This window comes from Myxocyprinus asiaticus, chromosome 26 (assembly GCF_019703515.2).
Source record: "Myxocyprinus asiaticus isolate MX2 ecotype Aquarium Trade chromosome 26, UBuf_Myxa_2, whole genome shotgun sequence".
Lineage (NCBI taxonomy): Eukaryota > Metazoa > Chordata > Actinopteri > Cypriniformes > Catostomidae > Myxocyprinus > Myxocyprinus asiaticus.
In genome coordinates, this window is record NC_059369.1 from 22,675,385 (window position 1) to 22,694,384 (window position 19,000).

General features: G+C 41.2%; 1 protein-coding gene across 4 annotated transcripts; it reads right to left on the minus strand.

The window, feature by feature from the left end:
• Window positions 1-459: 459 nt before the first annotated feature.
• On the minus strand, window positions 460-7,512 carry LOC127417250 (snRNA-activating protein complex subunit 5-like). Of its 4 annotated transcripts, none has more exons than XM_051657125.1 (5): window positions 6,913-7,229; window positions 6,587-6,685; window positions 6,218-6,336; window positions 5,546-5,620; window positions 460-1,454 (listed from the first exon to the last, which is right to left on the minus strand). In XM_051657125.1, exons 3-5 carry the CDS (start codon window positions 6,305-6,307, stop codon window positions 1,290-1,292), a joined length of 330 nt encoding a protein of 109 aa, XP_051513085.1. In that variant the 5' UTR covers window positions 6,308-6,336; window positions 6,587-6,685; window positions 6,913-7,229; the 3' UTR covers window positions 460-1,289. The 4 variants fall into 4 exon arrangements, with proteins under 4 accessions (XP_051513085.1, XP_051513086.1, XP_051513087.1 ...); XM_051657126.1 differs by lacking the exon at window positions 6,913-7,229 and adding an exon at window positions 6,782-6,798; XM_051657127.1 differs by lacking the exons at window positions 6,587-6,685; window positions 6,913-7,229 and adding an exon at window positions 7,279-7,512.
• Between the last annotated feature and the right edge of the window lie 11,488 nt (window positions 7,513-19,000).

The window sequence follows — 19,000 nt, forward strand, 5'->3', positions numbered from 1 at the left end:
TTTTATTGACAGATACTGTACAATGTTTCTGACATGTGATTCTGACTTTTTCTTTAGTTAATGCATAACGAAGCAAAAACTAAAAAAGGACTTCGCATCAGACTTGGCATATTTACAGTTTAAAACAAATTATCTTAGGTAATCATCTATTTTGCACAACCTGTTTGAAAGAAATAGATTATTCATACAGGCAGAGGGAGGCCTCTCCGTATGCAGGAAACAGTATTGAACTGTCATTGCGGGCAGTACATTGTAATACCACCTCTCTCCAAAGCTGTCCATGCTCTTTTTGTGAAGTGTAGTACAATGTTGACAGCTGTTTCAAAAGTGCTGAACTGTTGGTAGCATTTTTACTGCATTGCAGGTTCAGCATGTGGTTGGGAGGGGACAGAAATCTGTTGTCAAAGAAACTATAACTTATGTCAATAAAGTTGGCCAACAGGGAAAATGCAGAAGAGATCATCACAAATTGCACTCATCTTTATTACCATATACCTTCTAGGAGGTACATGGTAATCCTTACATCATACCTACACATCAAGGCAATTGACAATGAATGTGCATCTAAACCAACATTAACTGTTTTTCTTGGAAAAACATCAATAAGCATCACTCTGTACAATGTTAAAATGTTTTTAAATCCAATTCCACTTTACTTACATTGAGCACCTTCAAAATCTGCTGAACAAATGTTTTTGAAAATCTCTAAGAAAACATAGGGACCCTTTGTACATTAACACTGCTACAGATGAAGTAAAAAAAGTTATAATACTGGCTCAGCAAGAACAACTTTCATGCCCATGAATGTATTCAACTTATTCCTCACAATCGCTCTTCTAAATAGAAAAATACTTCTGCAAGTTCACAACATGAACACATGGTTTACATACATAATACTAACCATCAGCTTAATAATCATACTGCATTCGATCTCAAAGCAATACAATACAATATGAATTATAGCCTAAATAGTACAGCATCACTGGGTAAACACCATGAACTATGATTGGTGCAATCTTTAATTTACATGTATTTAGAAAATACATAACAGTGCAGGCGTGGCCAACAGCACAGTAAGAAGAGGATTTGAATTTGTGCTACACTTCATTTTGTATTTTTTGGATGATTCTATAGATGGGTGAGCCCAAGGTTTATCTAAAGCAACACCGATCTAAGACAGAAAGACAGTTATAGTCTCTTTACGCAAACATCTTTCAGCATGCCATACGTGCACATTACAGACCTAAAAAATGGGACTAAATGATAACGTTCTCTTTCTCCAGGTATAGTCAGTAGTCATCATCTTCCTCTTCATCTTCTGGCACCATTTCGAGGTCATCATCTGCATCATCTTCATCATCTTCCTCCTCTTCTTCCATGTCGTAGTCGGTTGGAGCACCCAATACTAGTTTGGTCTGGTTGATCTCACTCTCGTCATCTAGGTTGACTTCAACCTGTGCACAAGAAACATAAATCTTATAAATATCTAAAGTGCCTTATATCTGGATATCAAAGATATCAAGAGGCAAAATCAGGCAAAATGTTTGGAAATTCATTCAAACACTGTCCACTGCCTATAAATTGCACATTAACCTATGTTAAACCATATTCAGATTAGTGGTGGACCAATTTGACATTGGTAGGAAATTATAACATTTGTTCCTACAATCCTGAACAGGGCTGGAGTAGGATTCATATTCAGCCTGGGAATTTCATGTCCAAGTTAGCATCCTCTCCTCTCCCCCAACAATAAGTGAAAAATGACTAAAAGTAACAAATCTGTACTTTTCTTTTACTTGGAATGTAAACGTTATGGACACCAGCAATATGGTTACTGTCTCTTTAAGAAGATCCAGCATGAGAGCATAATACAATATTGAAGGCCCTCTGCACAGTTTGTTTCACTGAGTTTAATCTTTTGAGAGCTGTAATGTCCCCTTATATTTGTATCAAATCAATCGAATCAAATCACTTTATTGTCACACAGCCATATACACAAGTGCAATGGTGTGTGAAATTCTTGGGTGCAGTTCCGATCAACATAGCAGTCGTGACAGTGATGAGACATATACCAATTTACAATAACATCAAATTAACACAGCACAATTTAAAGTCTAATATACACATAATTACACTCAACAATATACAAATAACAACATACACTGTACAGTATACAATACACACAATATAGATACACATTATTCAATAATAAAAAAAAATAAAATATATATATATATATATATATATATAAAAGTATAGTATATATAGAATGTACAGTATTGTACTGTATTGACATTCAGCTGTCGGTTGATAGTCAGTTATTAAGAGAGAATATAATATAATAATAATATAATTTATAACAGTCCGATGTGAGATATAAGAGTAAGGGTAATAAAGTGCAGTGCTGATGTATTTGATCGTGGGAGATCAAGAGTTCAGAAGTCTGATTGCTTGGGGGAAGAAGCTATCATGAAGTCGGCTGGTGCGGGTCCTGATGCTGCGATACCGCCTACCTGATGGTAGCAGTGAGAACAGCCCATGGCTCGGGTGGCTGGAGTCTCTGATGATCCTCCGAGCTTTTTTCACACACCGCCTTGTATATATTTGCTGGAGGGAGGGAAGCTCACCTCCGATGATGTGTCTGGCAGTTCGCACCACCCTTTGCAGTGCTTTGCGGTTGTGGGCGGTGCTATTGCCATACCAGGCGGAGATGCAGCCAGTCAGGATGCTCTCTACAGTGCTGGTGTAGAACCGTGTGAGGATGTGGCGGTTCATTCCAAACTTCCTCAGCCGTCTCAGGAAGAAGAGGCGCTGATGAGCCTTCTTCACAACGACTTCAGTGTGGATGGACCATGTGAGTTCCTCAGTGATGTGGACACCCAGGAACTTGAAGCTGCTGACTCTCTCCACTGGTGCTCCATTGATGGTGATGGGACTGTGTTCTCTGTCTTTTCTCCTGAAGTCCACCACAAGCTCCTTTGTCTTACTGACGTTGAGGGAGAGGTTGTGCTCCTGACACCAGTGTGTCAGAGTGTGCACCTCCTCTCTGTAGGCTGTTTCATCATTGTCAGTGATCAGACCTACCACCGTCGTGTCATCAGCAAACTTAATGATGGCATTGGAGCTATGTGCTGCCACACAGTCATGTGTGTACAGGGAATACAAGAGTGGGCTGAGAACACAGCCCTGTGGGGCTCCAGTGTTGAGGGTCAGTGATGAGGAGATGTTGCTGCCTATTCTAACCACCTGGCGTCTGCTTGACAGGAAGTCCAGGATCCAGCTGCACAGCGAGCTGTTTAAACCCAGAGCCCGGAGTTTCTCATCTAGCTTGGAGGGCACTATGGTGTTGAATGCTGAGCTGTAGTCTACAAACAGCACTCACATAAGTGTTCTTTTTTTCCAGGTGGGAGAGAGCAGTGTGTATTGTAGATGCAATGGCATCATCAGTGGAGCGGTTGTTGCGGTAAGCAAACTGCAACGGGTCAAGAGAGAGAGGCAGCACAGAGCAGATATAGTCTCTGATTAGTCTCTCAAAGCATTTGCTGATGATGGGGGTCAGAGCAACAGGACGCCAGTCATTTAAACAAGTTATTTTTGATTGCTTTGGAACAGGCACAATGGTGGATGTTTTAAAGCATGTGGGGACTACAGACAAAGAGAGGGAAAGGTTGAAAATGTCCGTAAAAACACCAGCCAGCTGGTTTGTGCACGCTCTGATGACGCGGCCCGGAATGCCGTCTGGGCCCGCGGCTTTGCGGATATTCACCCGTCGGAAGGATCGGGTTACATCCGCTACAGAGACGGAGAGTGAACTAACCTCTGTAGCTTCAGCCGCGAGAGCTCTCTCCGCGAGGGCGGTGTTATTTCCCTCGAAACGAGCATAAAAAGTATTTAGCTCATCCGGGAGAGAGGCAGCGGTGTTCATGGTGGAGTTTTTATTCCTTTTAAAGTCCGTGATGATGTTAATTCCCTGCCACATGCTTCTAGAGTTGGTGGTGTTAAACTGTCCTTCAATCTTGCTCCTGTACTGGCGTTTTGCGGTTCTGATAGTTTTTCGGAGGACATAACTGGCTTGTTTATGCTCCTCCGCGTTGCCGGAATTAAAAGCGGAGGTCCGCACATTAAGTGCCGCGCGAACATCGCTATTAATCCAAGGTTTCTGATTCGGATAGATCCATACTGTTCTGGTCGGAACCACGTCCTCTATGCACGTTCTGATGAAGCACATTACGCTATCAGCGTAAAGTTCGATGTCGTCATTAGAGGCGGACTGGAACATCTCCCAGTCCGTGTGATCAAAACAGTCTTGTAGCGTAGAGTCTGATTGGTCCGACCAGCACCGGAGCGTTCTGAGGGTGGGTGCTTCCTGTTTCAATTTCTGCCTGTAAGTGGCAGAATGGAAGAGTGGTCAAATTTGCCAAATGGTGGGCGGGGGAGGGATTTGTAGCCATCCCGGAAGGGAGAGTAGCAATGGTCCAAAACCCGGTCCCCTCGTGTGTTGAAACTAATGTGCTGGTGGTATTTTGGTGCGACTGATTTTAAACTGGCTTTATTAAAGTCCCCGGTCACAATGAACGCGGCCTCAGGGTGCGCGGTTTCCTGCTCACTTATAATCCTATACAGTTCCTTGAGTGCCCGGTCTGTGTCGGCTTGTGGGGGAATGTACACAGCAGTGATAATGACCGCTGTGAATTCCCTCGGTAGCCAGAATGGTCGACACAGAAGCATAAGAAATTCCAGATCAGGAGAGCAGAAAGACTTGATAGAATGAACGTTCCTCTGATCACACCAGGATTTGTTGATCATAAAACATACACCACCTCCTCTAGTTTTACCTGAGAGGTCTTTCGCTCTGTCCGCTCGGTGCACGGAGAACCCTGTGGGTTCAATGGCTGAGTCTGGAATCTCCGCAGACATCCAAGTTTCCGTAAGGCAGATAATGCAGCAGTCCCTTGTATCTCGTTGGAAAAAGATCCGCGCTTTCAGCTCGCAGAGCTGTACCATGTTGTGTGGATGCATCTATTCATTTACTATATTCTTTTATTTTGTGACAATAAGGAATGTTGTTATTATCATTCTGCACTGCAAGGAATGAGGATTTCAGAGATTCAGAGACAACTGTCAGTATTGAACTTGTGATGATCTTCTAGGTGAGGGACATTCATCCACTCAGCTTGTAGTATCTGTTCTCACTGGATCTTCAGCGATTCTTCCCCCGCTGTCAAGTGAAGCATCCGTGTGATGGCGCAACAGCCACTGTTTCGTCCCTAACAGCCCACTCTCTCATTTGTTTGGGTGTGAGATGATAAAAAAAAGGTAGACAGCATTCAATATAATACGGAACACAATTCTGATACCTTAAATAATGGATGATATGGACGTTTGGCAAATGTTATGTGACAGATGACTGAAAGTTTATTAACCAACATGAAAACCTGCCGGCCCAATACTTGAGCTGCCCACTGGGAGTTGCTCTCCTGGTCCTCCCGATTAGCCACTCCAGCCCTGATCCTGAATATGTGGTTAAATCATTGTGTTTATTTACCTCAGGAGCAGGGGCTTCATCAGGGCTCTCTTCAGACTGAGCATTGATAATTGACTTCAGGGTCCCCTCCTCAAACTGATGAACAAAAGCAAAGACAATCAGTTTTCTGATAAACCTGCTCAGAATATATACAAATGTTTGTATTTATGCATAAATCGTGTTATTGAGAAATGTTTAAAAGCCATACATTTGAGGGGGCCTGGGTAGCTAAGTGGTAAAATACGCTGGCTACCACCCCTGGAGTTCACTAGTTCGAATCCCAGGGCGTGCTGAGTGACTCCAGCCAAGTCTCCTAAGCAACCAAACTGGCCCGGTTGCTGGGGAGGGTAGAGTCACATGGGGTAAACTCCTCGTGGTCGCTGTAATGTGGTTCGTTATCGGTGGGGTGCGTGGTGAGTTGAGCGTGGTTGCCGCGGTGGATGGCATGAAGCTACCACACACGCTATATCTCCGTGGCAATGCGCTCAACAAGCCACGTGAAAAGATGCGTGGGTTGACGGTCTCAGACGCGGAGGCAACTGGGATTCGTCCTCCGCCACCCGGGCTGAGGCGAATCACTACACGACCACAAGGACTTAAAGCACATTGGGAATTGGGCATTCCAAATTGGGAGAAAAAAAAAAAAAAAACATATATTTGTTTTATGGGCTCAAAGAACACACAAGTTCTTACCTTAAGCCTATTCAGCTGATCTTGCAGCATGACTTTTATTTTCAGAAGAGTCTCCTCTTCCTTCTTGAGCTCCTGAAGGCGACTCAGCATGATAGTGGATGAGAGTTTCTACAGCATTACTGGACACAAAGCCACAACAAGAGGATATATTTACTTTGCTGCATAACAATATGACCTCAGGTTTAAGAAACAAACACTATTTTCACTATATTTACTACAAAAGGCAAAGAAAAAATGATCTGCTGTCAAAATTTTCAGGTAGACAAGCTCAAATTACCACCGGTGGGATCACATCGTATTTTATATCAATAACTGCATGCTAATAATAATCGTTAATGGAGTTAATGGAATATTTGTGACTGCACTTGCTGTTTGATTCAGAAGTACATTGTGTCCCTGATCTCCAGTGGTTGTCAGGCTTCTGTTTCTTTTTCCTGATATTGCGCCGCCATACCAATTGATACCGAGCTTAGAAAATGAAACACAAAGTATAGTCTGAACAGCTATTTATTTATTTACAGCATTTTTACCTATAATCTCATATAAAATACTATCAGAACCCACCTTAAAATAATACAATGTAACAGGCAGCTCGTTTAGCAGGCAGGCTAGTGAAACTAAATACAATTCTAAGCAATTTGTATCGTTTTAAGTCACTCCTCTCTTTATCAGCCACATAAAAGTGCTTGACTTACTTTATCGGTTCTACACGCTCTGTGGAACGTGCATAACTGCGATGAAAGTATATATTTTCTTTATCCTCAACTCCACAGATGTAGCATTTTGCAGAATATGTCACGTGCATCACATCGCGCATGCGCACTAAGCACACGTTGGGGCGTCAGGTTTGATGTGCATTTGTAAATGACTAAGAACGTCATTGCGCTTAATTTTTGTATTTTTAAAAACAATCAAACCCCAACATACCCTTTTCACAGACTGTGACGACGCGTTTCCGCCTTAATAAGCAGCGTAAATCTAGCAAACTTTTTTTTACATATGCATTATTTTTTTAAATTTATTTAGCGTAAATTTTATCATTAGACTTCGTATTATATTACCCAGGAATTAATATAGGTTTCTAATATAGATGATGAGGGACTGAAAGTAAATTTGGCCTCTTCTCTCTTCTGAATGTCGTAATCCATCGGTCTCAATTTTTTCCTTCATTCGGAAAGTTGTGGAAACGTTAAAGTAGCGTTTTTGTTTTTATGCTGGACCAAATGGGTAAGCAAAGATTATATTTGGCGTGGTCTCCCATTCAGCGCTGTCGACGTTTACCCTGCAATTGTTTACTTCCGCGTTCCAAACGAAGTGTCAAAAAAGGTCCATTCCACACACGCTGCTGTGAGTGCATTAGCAGCCCCGTGTGGTCGAATTGAGAATGCACCTTACCACACAAGATGGAACGTTTATTTCACTCTCATTATTGTTTCTCCATGTAATATTTAAAGTATCTCTGAACTGCACAGTATTCTTGCTGGGGATTTATGTGTAATTTTTTGTATCCGTACCTATAATATAGATAAATATATATTCAATTTTGCAGTAGCCTCTATTTAGTTTTTTAAACAGCAGTAGTCCTGTATGTTAGATGGTATGCAAATGTACTGGGTCCACAATTTTGTCTAATTCAGTGTAATCATCAACATTATAAATAAATTAATGCATATATGTATGCATACCTGCATACATACATACATACATACATACATACATACCTACATAAATTACATTCAGTGTGCTAGTTAATGAGCCATTTGGCCACTGGCAGTGTATAATGTCATCTGTGCGTAATCTCTAAGATTAGGGGCTCTTGTAGAGAACAGAGAAAACCTGCTGTGCCTTCCTCACCTGCATATGGAGATGTTTGAACTGGCAGGTGTCAACTTTACAGCAGCAGGAAGCCTAATTAGTAACAAATGTAGGGCATGTTTTGAGTCCACTACACAAAATACTAACCTGTTTCTCAGATCATGAGAAGGCAACACTGAACTTGTTCTGAGCTGATTTTAACCTATTGGCATCCATATTTTTAAAGTGTCAGAGTCTGTGGTACCATTAGAGGGCATTGTTCTTTTGTTCAATGGCTTGATCTTAAAAAATAATTCAGTGTCAGCTTGGAAGCAGTGGCTGCTCTGTAGGGCATCCAAGATTATTTCTAGAGAACATTATTTATTAGAACCGTCTTTATGAATCACATGCAGAACATATTATGTGCTGTCCTTATGCATGTTTTGCATTAGAAGACTGGAATTAGTTACATGACATGAAAGAAAAACTTCAAACTACAAATTGAAACTCTATATTCTCCATGCACTCTTTTCTTGGGATATAAGTTACTCTCATACAGTATCTGAATAGTAGAACCCTAAGTCTGACAAGGCAGGATTCATGTACAAAGTTTGCACGTGCCCAAACAATTCACAAAGACAGGAAATTAAGAAAAGGGGTTATTTAAAGAAAACACACATAAATCACAGATGGAACTCATTGATGTGAAGCACATCTAAAAGCTCTCTTAATCAGTCTCTCAAAATGTTAGGAGAGCCTATTAGCTTCTTTTATAGGATTCCTTGACTAAACTCATCCAGATGTTGCACTGACACACAGCATGGAAGCACCACTGGACACCCGGGGAACAAGCCAGTCCGAGAGACGTACCTGTCTGTTTCCTTCATAAATTACACTAAAAAAAGTATATTGTGTTTTTCCCCCCATTTCTAAAATAAGCTTTGTATAAAGAAAGACTATTATCATGGTATGACACATATTGATAAAGTAGAGCTTATTTATTGATAAAGTAGTCATGATTTCACCAAAATATTAAAGACCCAATGAAAGTGTTTGACGAGCACAGTTTCTTTCCTGTGCTGATGTATTTCATATTGAAACACAAATTTTGGGTGGGAGATATCAAAGTATTTGCTACTTGCTAGTCAGTTGCAGGTGATTAAGGGGGAGGGAATTCTCATTCTAGAGAGCATTTCATTGGACAAAAGTCATCAATATTTTACACAGTTTTCCCAAAGAGAACGACTGTAAATATTAAGTTAATTTTGTCAATGATAAGAGTACACTGTCATCTTCCAAGCTAATAGAACTGGACTAATACCCACAAAATTCCAAGTTTGAATCTGAAATATTCTCTCATTGATTAAAACATTGCATTGTGCCCATGTTTGCATCATTATGCGTCTGATACATGATTTATGCGTAAGTTATTTGATTAATTTCTGGAAAGGTGCTTGCTCACGTGAATCTCATTCGTGCCAGACTCTGCTCCTGTTTCTTATCACCTCTCTAATCAGCACTCTCAATCTCCATGTATCTCACGTGAGGATGTGCAGGTACCAGCAGACATGCTGTGACTGATGTGGCATGCCCAGATAAGCTTTTGGGCAGGTAAAAGCTGTGGCAGACAGACAGCCTGGTGCTGCCATCCATAGACGAGTTCACTGGGTTTAGAGAGAGTTGGGTCTTAGAATTAAGCACAGAGCTTGAATGATGGTCACAGGAGACCTGTGGAGCTCTGATAACAAACCTGGCCTACCTCCCCCACCTCTAATGTCAAGTCTCCTCTCTCTTCCTGGCCAGACTCCCAATGAGAGCTTAGTGCCTGTGCCTTTGTGTGTCAGTGTATATGTGTGTTATGCCAGAGTGGTCACAGGGATGTAACTGGAGCGCTCCATCAGTGCAGGGGTAGCCCACAGTGCTGCTGTCTGCCTCTTTTGGGGTCAGAGGGGAAATGGTGCTGGGCTTACACAGCTGCCAGTTCCAAGCACAGGCATGAGAGAGACTCAGTCATTGAGTTTGCTAGTAGCAGGGTCAGAAATTACTTAGGGCTTGAGGGGAAAAGTGCCACCAAAAGTGACAAATATGCCTCACATTTAAAATGTGGGGGCAAAATAATGCCCCCATAAGAAATTCATTTGTTGTTAAATTTTAACCATGTAATAATTGTAATAAGATGTAATAATGCCATATATGCATAACAGCCATTACAGAGCTGTGTAATGGAACAGAAGGACCTGCCAGTTATATAAAATTCTTTCTATCTATCTATCTATCTATCTATCTATCTATCTATCTATCTATCTGTCTGTCTGTCGGTCGGTCGATCCGGTCCAGTCTGGTCCGTCTGTCCGGTAAATACTGTATGCTTGCATTCCTGTTTTCTCTCATAAGATCACACACCCTTCTTAGAGTTTATACAAATAAAAGATCATTTATTTTATTTTGTAATGCCCTTCAGAAGCTACATAACAGATATTTACATATATTTCACAATACATGTTATGAGCATCATTTACAGCTAGTTGAATTTGATGTTGATTTGATAGGTAACATCAATAATTGCATTTTTACCACAATAAAGGTAAAAATGCCCCTGAAAATCATTTTGACACTGCATGGCTGTGTGTGTGAGTGAGTGTGTGTGTGTGAGTGAGTGTGTGCGTGCATTCGTGCGTGCGTGTGTGTGTGGGGACCTCTCATGGAGGGCTTAACTCTAGACTCTGGCTCGGGGGACTAATGTGCTGCATATACTAATCTGTGCACCTCAGAGCCCCCAGTTGCCTTCTCCCTGTCATCACAGTGGCTGGGTTGCTGCTGGCCTGCATTTTCTCACAGTGAGACCTTTCCTCAAGCTGGCTGGTAAGCTATGGGAGTTGAGGACTGTGGGGGCTGCTCAAAGCCCAGTGCTGAGCTGCACCACAGCTTTAAAGGTGCTGTATGACCAAGGAATGCAGAGTTGGGCATGCTGTTTGAGGGGGCCTCAAAAAAGGGGAAGGAGAAGGGAGGAAAGGGGGGAACGGGGGGAGGTCAGGAAGTTATGACTCAATTTTCACGATGCAACAGAGATGAAGGGTGAATGAGGGAGAGAGAGGAAAGAAGGAGCAAAAGAATGTCAAGAATAGAGAGAAATGTATACATGCCAAAATATAGAGGCAAAGAATGCATGAAAGCGAGAGGAGGAATGGCGTGGGAGTGGTAAAGAAAAAACGGCACCATTGAGAGACTATTAGTGAGTGTCCTGAGCTCCAGCAGTTTAACATGGGAATAATTTTCTTTTTCTTTTTTTTTTTCTGGAATATTCTTTATATCATATTGGTGACACAGTGCCAGAACATGGTCATACTTGTCAAACAATCACATTTTGCAATACATTTTCATTTCCTTGAAAGGTTTCTTTGGTGGAACTATTTTGATTTTAAACCTTTATAAATTTGGGTTGTTTAAAGTATGAAGTTTAAATTGTAAAGCTAAATATTATATAAAACTATATACCTGTATACAGTATGTATATAGATAGATAGATAGATATCTACCACCTGAGGTAATATACTGTATATAAAATTCATACAAATTGTAATTACAATCACTTATTTTATCAGTTTTAAATTAGAGAAATGAAAAAAAAAATGTAATGTGCAAGTTTTTTTTTTAATTTGCGTGGATGACACTCAGAACTACATACTGTATTTGCACTACTTGATGGGTCTGTTACTACAGAATGTTTTTATTTTATTATTATTATTATTTTAAAGTGACTTTAAGTGATTCATTTTTTTGAGTTAGGTAAACATTTCAGTTTTGTGAATGGAGTAATTGAGCTTTATTGATTGGACTGTGGGGTACATGTAAGACAAAAAAAAAAAAAAGGTTGAGAACACTGCTATATACAATGCCGTTAAATGTACAATCAGACACAACATACTTTTTACCGTAGCTGCAGCACTTTTTAGTGGACTTTACCCTGCAAACTCTGTTCTATAAATAAAAATTGCTCAACAAACAAAACCATAACATTCAGGATGTTACCCCTTGAGCCCATAATGGTGGAAGGAGCCCTGTGCTCCAAGGAAGAGGAAAAGTGTGTGGGGAGACTTCAGACTCTTTGTTTTCAAAGCTTCGTCTCAACCTTCAACTTTCCCATCCGTTCAGTCTTCCTACTGCACATACTGACTCGCATGCATTCAGACACGCACACATCTGAAGTCTCAGCCATATTCGCTTCTGTTGAAACCAGTGCACGCCTATGCACGTATACAATTATGTGAACATTTGTCCTCAAGTGACTGTATATACGGGCCCCTGTGCTGAATTGGAGCATTTATTCAATAATAACTCTGCCACCCTTACACCTCAAAGTAATGCCTCATTTTGGTCTGATTGCTGTTTTTTGGGGGGTGGAATTCTATTTTTTCCCAATTTTGGAGTGCATGTGCTGGGTTTCACTTTCAAGGCGTGGCCTCGCATTCCCTCTGCGGTAGTGTTCAAACACAGATCACATACTCGATGCTGCTGTAGTCCGTGTCTGCCAGCAGACCATGCTGTAACTGAGTATGTGTGAACACAGTGAGCTCCTTTATGTGCACTGTGATTTTCTCACCAAATGAATCACCTGCTTTGAGTTGCTGCAGTGGGTTATTATGACATCAAAAGAGATTAATAAAAGTCTCTCAGAACTTTATCAGAACAACCGCAGAAATGCGGCTCAGTCAACAGAGTGGACTGTGTTTGTCATCACAGGTTTTCACAGGGCACCCAAATATCAAGAGCCCCACCATTACCCTCAGTGAATGGGACTAAGAGAGTGACTGAAAAGCTGATAAGGGGCACTAGATATGTTGTCTCCCTGTGAACTTGGCTAGATAAACCCATCTAAAGTGGTTTAAAGTTAATTTGAGGCCATCTATTTGCTAATGCACTCTTAAAAGTTGACTAAACTCACTTTTAGCTTATATACACAATCCAATCAAATCCAATCAAATGCTTGATAAAATAAGAATGTCCCTTCAGTCTGTAACCTACAAGCAAGTAGCAAATCATGGTTTGTGGCTGTGATGTAACTACTGTAAAGCCTTTTATTTAAAGGGACGAGCCCTTGGATATATCCCACCCAAACTGCCTGTTTCAATAAGAAATACGTCAACAACTGAGCTTGTCATGCACTTTCATGGGGTCTTTAAATAGCTGAGCATCTATTCAGAACATGCTAGAATGCATCATTTTTATTTGTAAATTTGTAAGATACATGAGAATCCATGCTGGGATTATTGAGAGGATGGTGCAAGGATGTGATTGAATGTAAAAACAAGCCTTTTGGCCTAATAGCATCACTCAAACTTAACTCAAAGACTGTCATTCTAATCAAACTGAGTGTGAAGTAGAGCACTAATCAAAGCAGAGCATGCTCCATGAAATGACATGGAGTAAAAAGCATGGTCACAACCTGGCATTAAAATAATCTGGGCAGCAACCACAGTAAAAAGGCCTGTTGATTTAGGCTGGACTAAATGGAGAGAGCTTCTTTATGCTAGAGCCGGGGGAATGTCTCAGATCACGGCATGCGGTTTGTGTGCGTGTTTGGACTGCTGTTGATCTGATGTGGTTGAAAAGGGAGAGTGAGGAAAAGAGAGCGCAAACTAGCCTCCAAAGCCCCTCCAGTCATTGGAGCACCGCTCTGCCACAGCTGAAACCTTTAAGCTAATTGACCACCCATATGTAGCATTCCTGCTCTCAAAGGCCTGTTTCAGAGAAGCTGGGGGGAATGAAAGCCTGAGCACCTCTCTCAGACGGGCTCACTGGCTCTTGCCCTGTGGAGCTCTGGTGTAATTAATCACACATTTGCCCAATCACACATTCGCCTGGTCTGGGCAGTGTAAACCTGCTTGTTTACACGTCCCAGACCAGTTCACCTTCAGTGGAATCTCATGTTAAATGGTTTGGTAATGTCAGAGCTACATGGCACACAAGACATGAATCATACTGTGTTTTTGTTTGTCATTGTTTTCTTTTCTTTCTCCTCTGCTCTCTCATTTCAATAATACATGAAAAAAATCAGGGTTATATTATCTTCCCCTATTTATATGAATAGGCCTACCGTTTAATTCCATGGCCTTTTGCATGGCTGAGCGGTGTGGTGAAAGATTTTTGGAGGGAAATTTTAAGCCTGTTTATTCTCTTTCGTCTAAATGTCAAAGAAGGGGAAAGGAGGAATTAATAAACTATAAAACAAAAATCAGCCCTGGGAAAGGGCGGGAGAGGGTCTATTTAGCTGAGGCAAAATATCAAATGGCATTCGAAGGTCAGGTTTCTTTCCTTTGCAGGTTTTCTTTAAAATAAAAGAAATGCAAAAATGGATAATCTTTAGAAACCAAGCATCCAAATGAACGCAGAGATTTTGCATTGCTAATTAAATTACAAGCAGGTCAAAATGGAATCTACGGACTTTGTGTTTTCTGCACCAATTTTGGTATTTAAACATGGTAAGATATGTTAAAGGAGTATTCAGAGTTCAATACAAGTTAAGCTCAATCTACAGCATTTGTGGCATAATGCTGATTACCACAAACATTTATTTTGACTTGTCCCTCCTTTAAAAAAAAAAAAAAAAAATCTGGGTTATAGTGAGGCAAGTACAATGGAAGTGAATGGGGCCAATCCATAAATGTTAAAATGAAGTTCTTAAAATTTCAGAAGGATCTTGCTCATCTAATCTGCCAATAAACCTGCAGGCTGCAGAGTATATAAGCCGCTGCTCACCTCACTCTAGCATCCCTCCACCTCCCCATCTCCATCATCAGTCTTCTAAGAGTTCTTGCCCTATAGCTTCCTCCATATATTAAGTAGTCCCTTAGGGGGTAAATTTAGATAAATTTAGATAACATTTCTGACTAACCTTTTCTATGTAAAGTAATATCAGTTTTTAAAACCCTAAAACCCTACAATGACTGTAAAAATGATGATTTAAACAACTTTACAGCTCAAATAATACACGTTTTATCTTAAGAATTTATATGTGCTTTTATGAAATCATAAGCTTTACATTTCTGCCTTTAAACCCTCCAAAAAGTGGATCGCATTCACTTCCATTTTAAGTGCCACACTGTAACCTAGATTTTTTTATTTTGTTTTTTAAGAAAAGAAGGTATATTTTATTTTATTTTATTTTTTTTATTTTTATTTTTTTTTGTGGTAATCAGCATTATGCCACAAATGCTGTTGATTGAGCTTAACTTGAGTATTACATTCTTTTGGTGGCTGAAATTTAAATCAAATTAGCCAAAATGTGTAATAAACGACTGAAATGATGCGTAGGACTTTGTTTCAATTCTATGGATGCAGAATAGATTCTGTGTGGGCCTGGTTATAAGCACTTGAAACTTATCAAACTCCTGTTGCAGAATTCCTTTGACAATAATTAATGATATTGCTGTGTTCCTATGTCTCTGAAGAGCACATTAGAAACACCAGGATAGGAGCTGCTCATTTCATCTAAATCAAATATTGGGAGAAGGCAGCACTATTCCATACATTCCTTACAGAGAGATCACTAGACAGGTATTGCTCTCTCTCCCTCACTCTCTATTCTCGGTCTTCCTCTCTGTCATTCATTACATCTGCTTAGCCTGTGGCCTCTCTCGTGAAGCAGTAATTCCCTTAACACACATGGACACATACACACAACTTGACAAAAGCAAATAAAGAACCTTTCTCACTTCAGCATTTTAGTGGACTCCAGCTCTGATTATGTCGATGAAAGCTTCAATGGTGTCATGAACTGGCAAAACTGAGAGTGCATTATTGATGTTAGGACAAGCGGGACAAATAAGAGGGAAAACAGAGAAGTGCAAATTCTGCAGTGCTGACTGATTTGTGGAATTAAATGATGTGGTTGAGGAAAAATATTTAAGGTTTCATAAACAGGGGTGCTTCCCTCCCTCCCCCAGATCTTTCTCCCCAGAAAAATGTTGCTGAGTGTTGTTATTCATACCTGACTGAATAACGTCCACCACATGATAGAATGAGGGTTGGTGTCAAGCCTACTTGGATGAGTAGAATGACTTTAGGATTTAAAGGGATCATTCACCCAAAAGTGAAAATTCTGTTATCGTTTGCTAAATTTCATGTTGTTCAAAACCCATCTTTTTTCTGTGGAACACTAAATGAGAATTTGTGAAGAATCTTCATGCTGCTCTCTTCCATACAATGAAAGTTAATATGGACCGGGGCTGTCAAAAAAGCACCATAAAAGCATCATAAAAATACACTGAAAAAATGTTAACCTTAAAATTAGTTTGTGTTAACATCTAAATTAACTGATTTAATTCAAAGTCAAAAATATAATTCAACATCACGGAATAAACCTGAATACATTAGGTTACACCAACAAACAATAGTTTCATAAAGGTATGATAATGATAAAAATTTAAAAAAAAAATTCACCCAAAAATGATAATTCTCTTATCATTTACTCACAAACGAAGATTTGAACACAAACAAAGACCCTTTTTACACCTGGTAATAAGATGCATTTTTGGTGATCCGATTTAATGTCATGCAGTAGCACAGTGATGTAGTGATTGATGTACAGTTTGTCTTCATGAAACAGAGACCCTCCCCCTGAAATCCGAATACAAGAGGTCACAAGAGACGCATTTAAGTGACCAGGTGTTTAACAGCAATGTGTCTCACCTGACCACATGTGATCGGATCACCCAAGATGTATCTTAATACTAGGTGTAAATGGGGTCAAAGATATTTAGATGAAGATATGTGTGGGTATGGGGGCGTGGTCGTGTATCGTCACCTGGGCTGTCATTATCTCTAACACCTGTGTCTTGTTATAGTGATGGCGGAGGGGGACCTGAAAAGGCCGATGGATGCAGCAGTATGGAATGAAAGAGACAAGAGGAAGACTGTTCCTGCATAGTTATAACTCGTTTGTGTGTTTACGTGGCCACTAAGAGCCCTTTTTATTTAAGTTTTTGTGAGTGACGCTGAAGAGTAATAAAATACTCATGTTGACAGTTCGCTGCCTCCTGACTCCTCCATTGCTCAGTATATGAACTTGTTCCAGTGGTGCAGAAACCCGGAAGTGATAGGAGAAAACGTCATCATGGAATCTTCACTGCTGGGTGAAGTCATCAAGTCCCTCTCTGGCATCCAGCAAAGTCAACATCAAGCCATCATTGAATTATGCCTGGAGCAGGAACAGCGTTTCTGATTCCTGCTCAATCTCTTTGAAAAAAACTGCCAAGTTGTGGAAGTGGCCACCCGTCCAGTAGGTGGCCCGCCTGTTACCGCTCCTCTCCGGGGAAGCACAACTAGCAGCCCAACAACTTCCTGCCGCCAACCTCCTCGAACCCAGAGATCTGAAGAGGGCCATCGTACAATGGGTTGGCCGTAGTCCTGAACAGACCCACCAGCGATTCAGGTCCCTGAAGTTTGGGAAACACAGCCGCCCGTTTGCTTTTGCACAACAGCTCCAGGATACCTGTCGGAAATGGTTGCTGGCTGAGGGAACCCGCGGCACCATGGATATCATCGACCTGGTGACGCTGGAGCAATTCATCTCCCAGCTTCCTCGGGGGATGGCAGAGTGTGTCCAGTGCCACTGTCCGGCATCGCTGGAGGAGGCCGTCCAGCTTGCCGAGGACTACATGATGGCATATCCGGGAGGCAGCAATCCAGAGACTCCAGAGACTCTCTCTCCCCTGCATCTCAACCCCCCACCCCCCTGCCCCTCTGCTTTCTGTCCTGTTCTGGCTTCCCGGAGGTGGGGAGGAACCCCGCCCAAACCCCTTCCCCAACCTAGGGGGTCTTTTCCTTTTTCTGTGTTCCCCACTTCCCCTGTCTCCCTCCGCTCTCCCCCCAGGTTGACGAGGCCGCACCCACGGGCACGGTAGGGATGCCTGGGCCATTCCTCCGTGTCCAGACAGCCAGCAGCGACTCCTCCATCCCCCGGCGGATGGCCGTGGCTGCTCATTTGGACAGATGGCAGTGGCAAGGACTCCATGACAGCGCATCCCTCCTCCTTTCCGGGTTTTGGAACCAATGTAACATGGTTGAAATGGGCAAGGAGGAGGCAGCAACCGGCTGAACATTCAAACTAATATTTAATTTAAACAAAAAGACACAAACATAAACACACACACAAATCAATTGCCATTACATCAGACACAGCTGAAAGCTACTTGGTTTGTTAAATGAAGCTTAAAATTGTCTTTGTGTTTGTTTTTGAGTTGCCACAGTATGCAATAGACTGGCATGTCTTAAGGTCAATAAATGTCTTAAGTCAAAAATGGCAAAAAAGAAACAGCTTTCTCTAGAAACTCGTCAGTCAGTCATTGTTTTGAGGAATGAAGGCTATACAATGCTTGAAATTGCCAACAAACTGAAGATTTCAAACTATGGTGTACACTACAGTCTTCAAAGACAAAGGACAACTGGCTTTAACAAGGACAAAAAGAGATGTGGAAGGCCAGATGTACAACTAAACAAGAGAATAAGTACATCAGAGTCTCTAGTTTGAGAATTAGACACCTCACATGTCCTCAGCTGACAGCTTCATTAAATTATACCCGCTCAACACCAGTTTAATGTACAACAGTACAGAGAAGACTCAGGGGCGCAGGCCTTATGGGAAGAATTGCAAAAAAAAAAAAAAAAAAAGCCACTTTTGAAACAGAAAAACATAAAGAAAAGGTTGGAGTGGGCAAAGAAACACAGACATTGGACAACAGATAATTGGAAAAGAGTGTTATGGATCTTAACCCCATTGAGCTTTTGTGGGATCATCTAGACTGTAAGGTGCATGAGAAGTGCCCACATGCAAGTGTTACAGGAAGTGTGTGGTGAAATGTCACCTGAGTATCTGGACAAACTGACAGATAGAATGCCAAGGATCTGCAAAGCTGTCATTGCTGCACATAGAAGATTTTTTTGATGAGTACTCTTTGAAGTAGTTTAAGAAGTTATAGTAATTGTAATAGT

Excerpts from the sequence above, each read along its gene's own strand:
- LOC127417250 (XM_051657127.1), bottom strand. The coding sequence starts at position 6,307 with ATGCTGAGTCGCCTTCAGGAGCTCAAGAAGGAAGAGGAGACTCTTCTG. Across the intron at positions 5,621-6,217 it reads ATCAGCTGAATAGGCTTAAG|TTTGAGGAGGGGACCCTGAA; the intron begins GTAAGAACTTGT and ends TTTGTTCATCAG. Across the intron at positions 1,455-5,545 it reads ATGAAGCCCCTGCTCCTGAG|GTTGAAGTCAACCTAGATGA; the intron begins GTAAATAAACAC and ends TCTTGTGCACAG.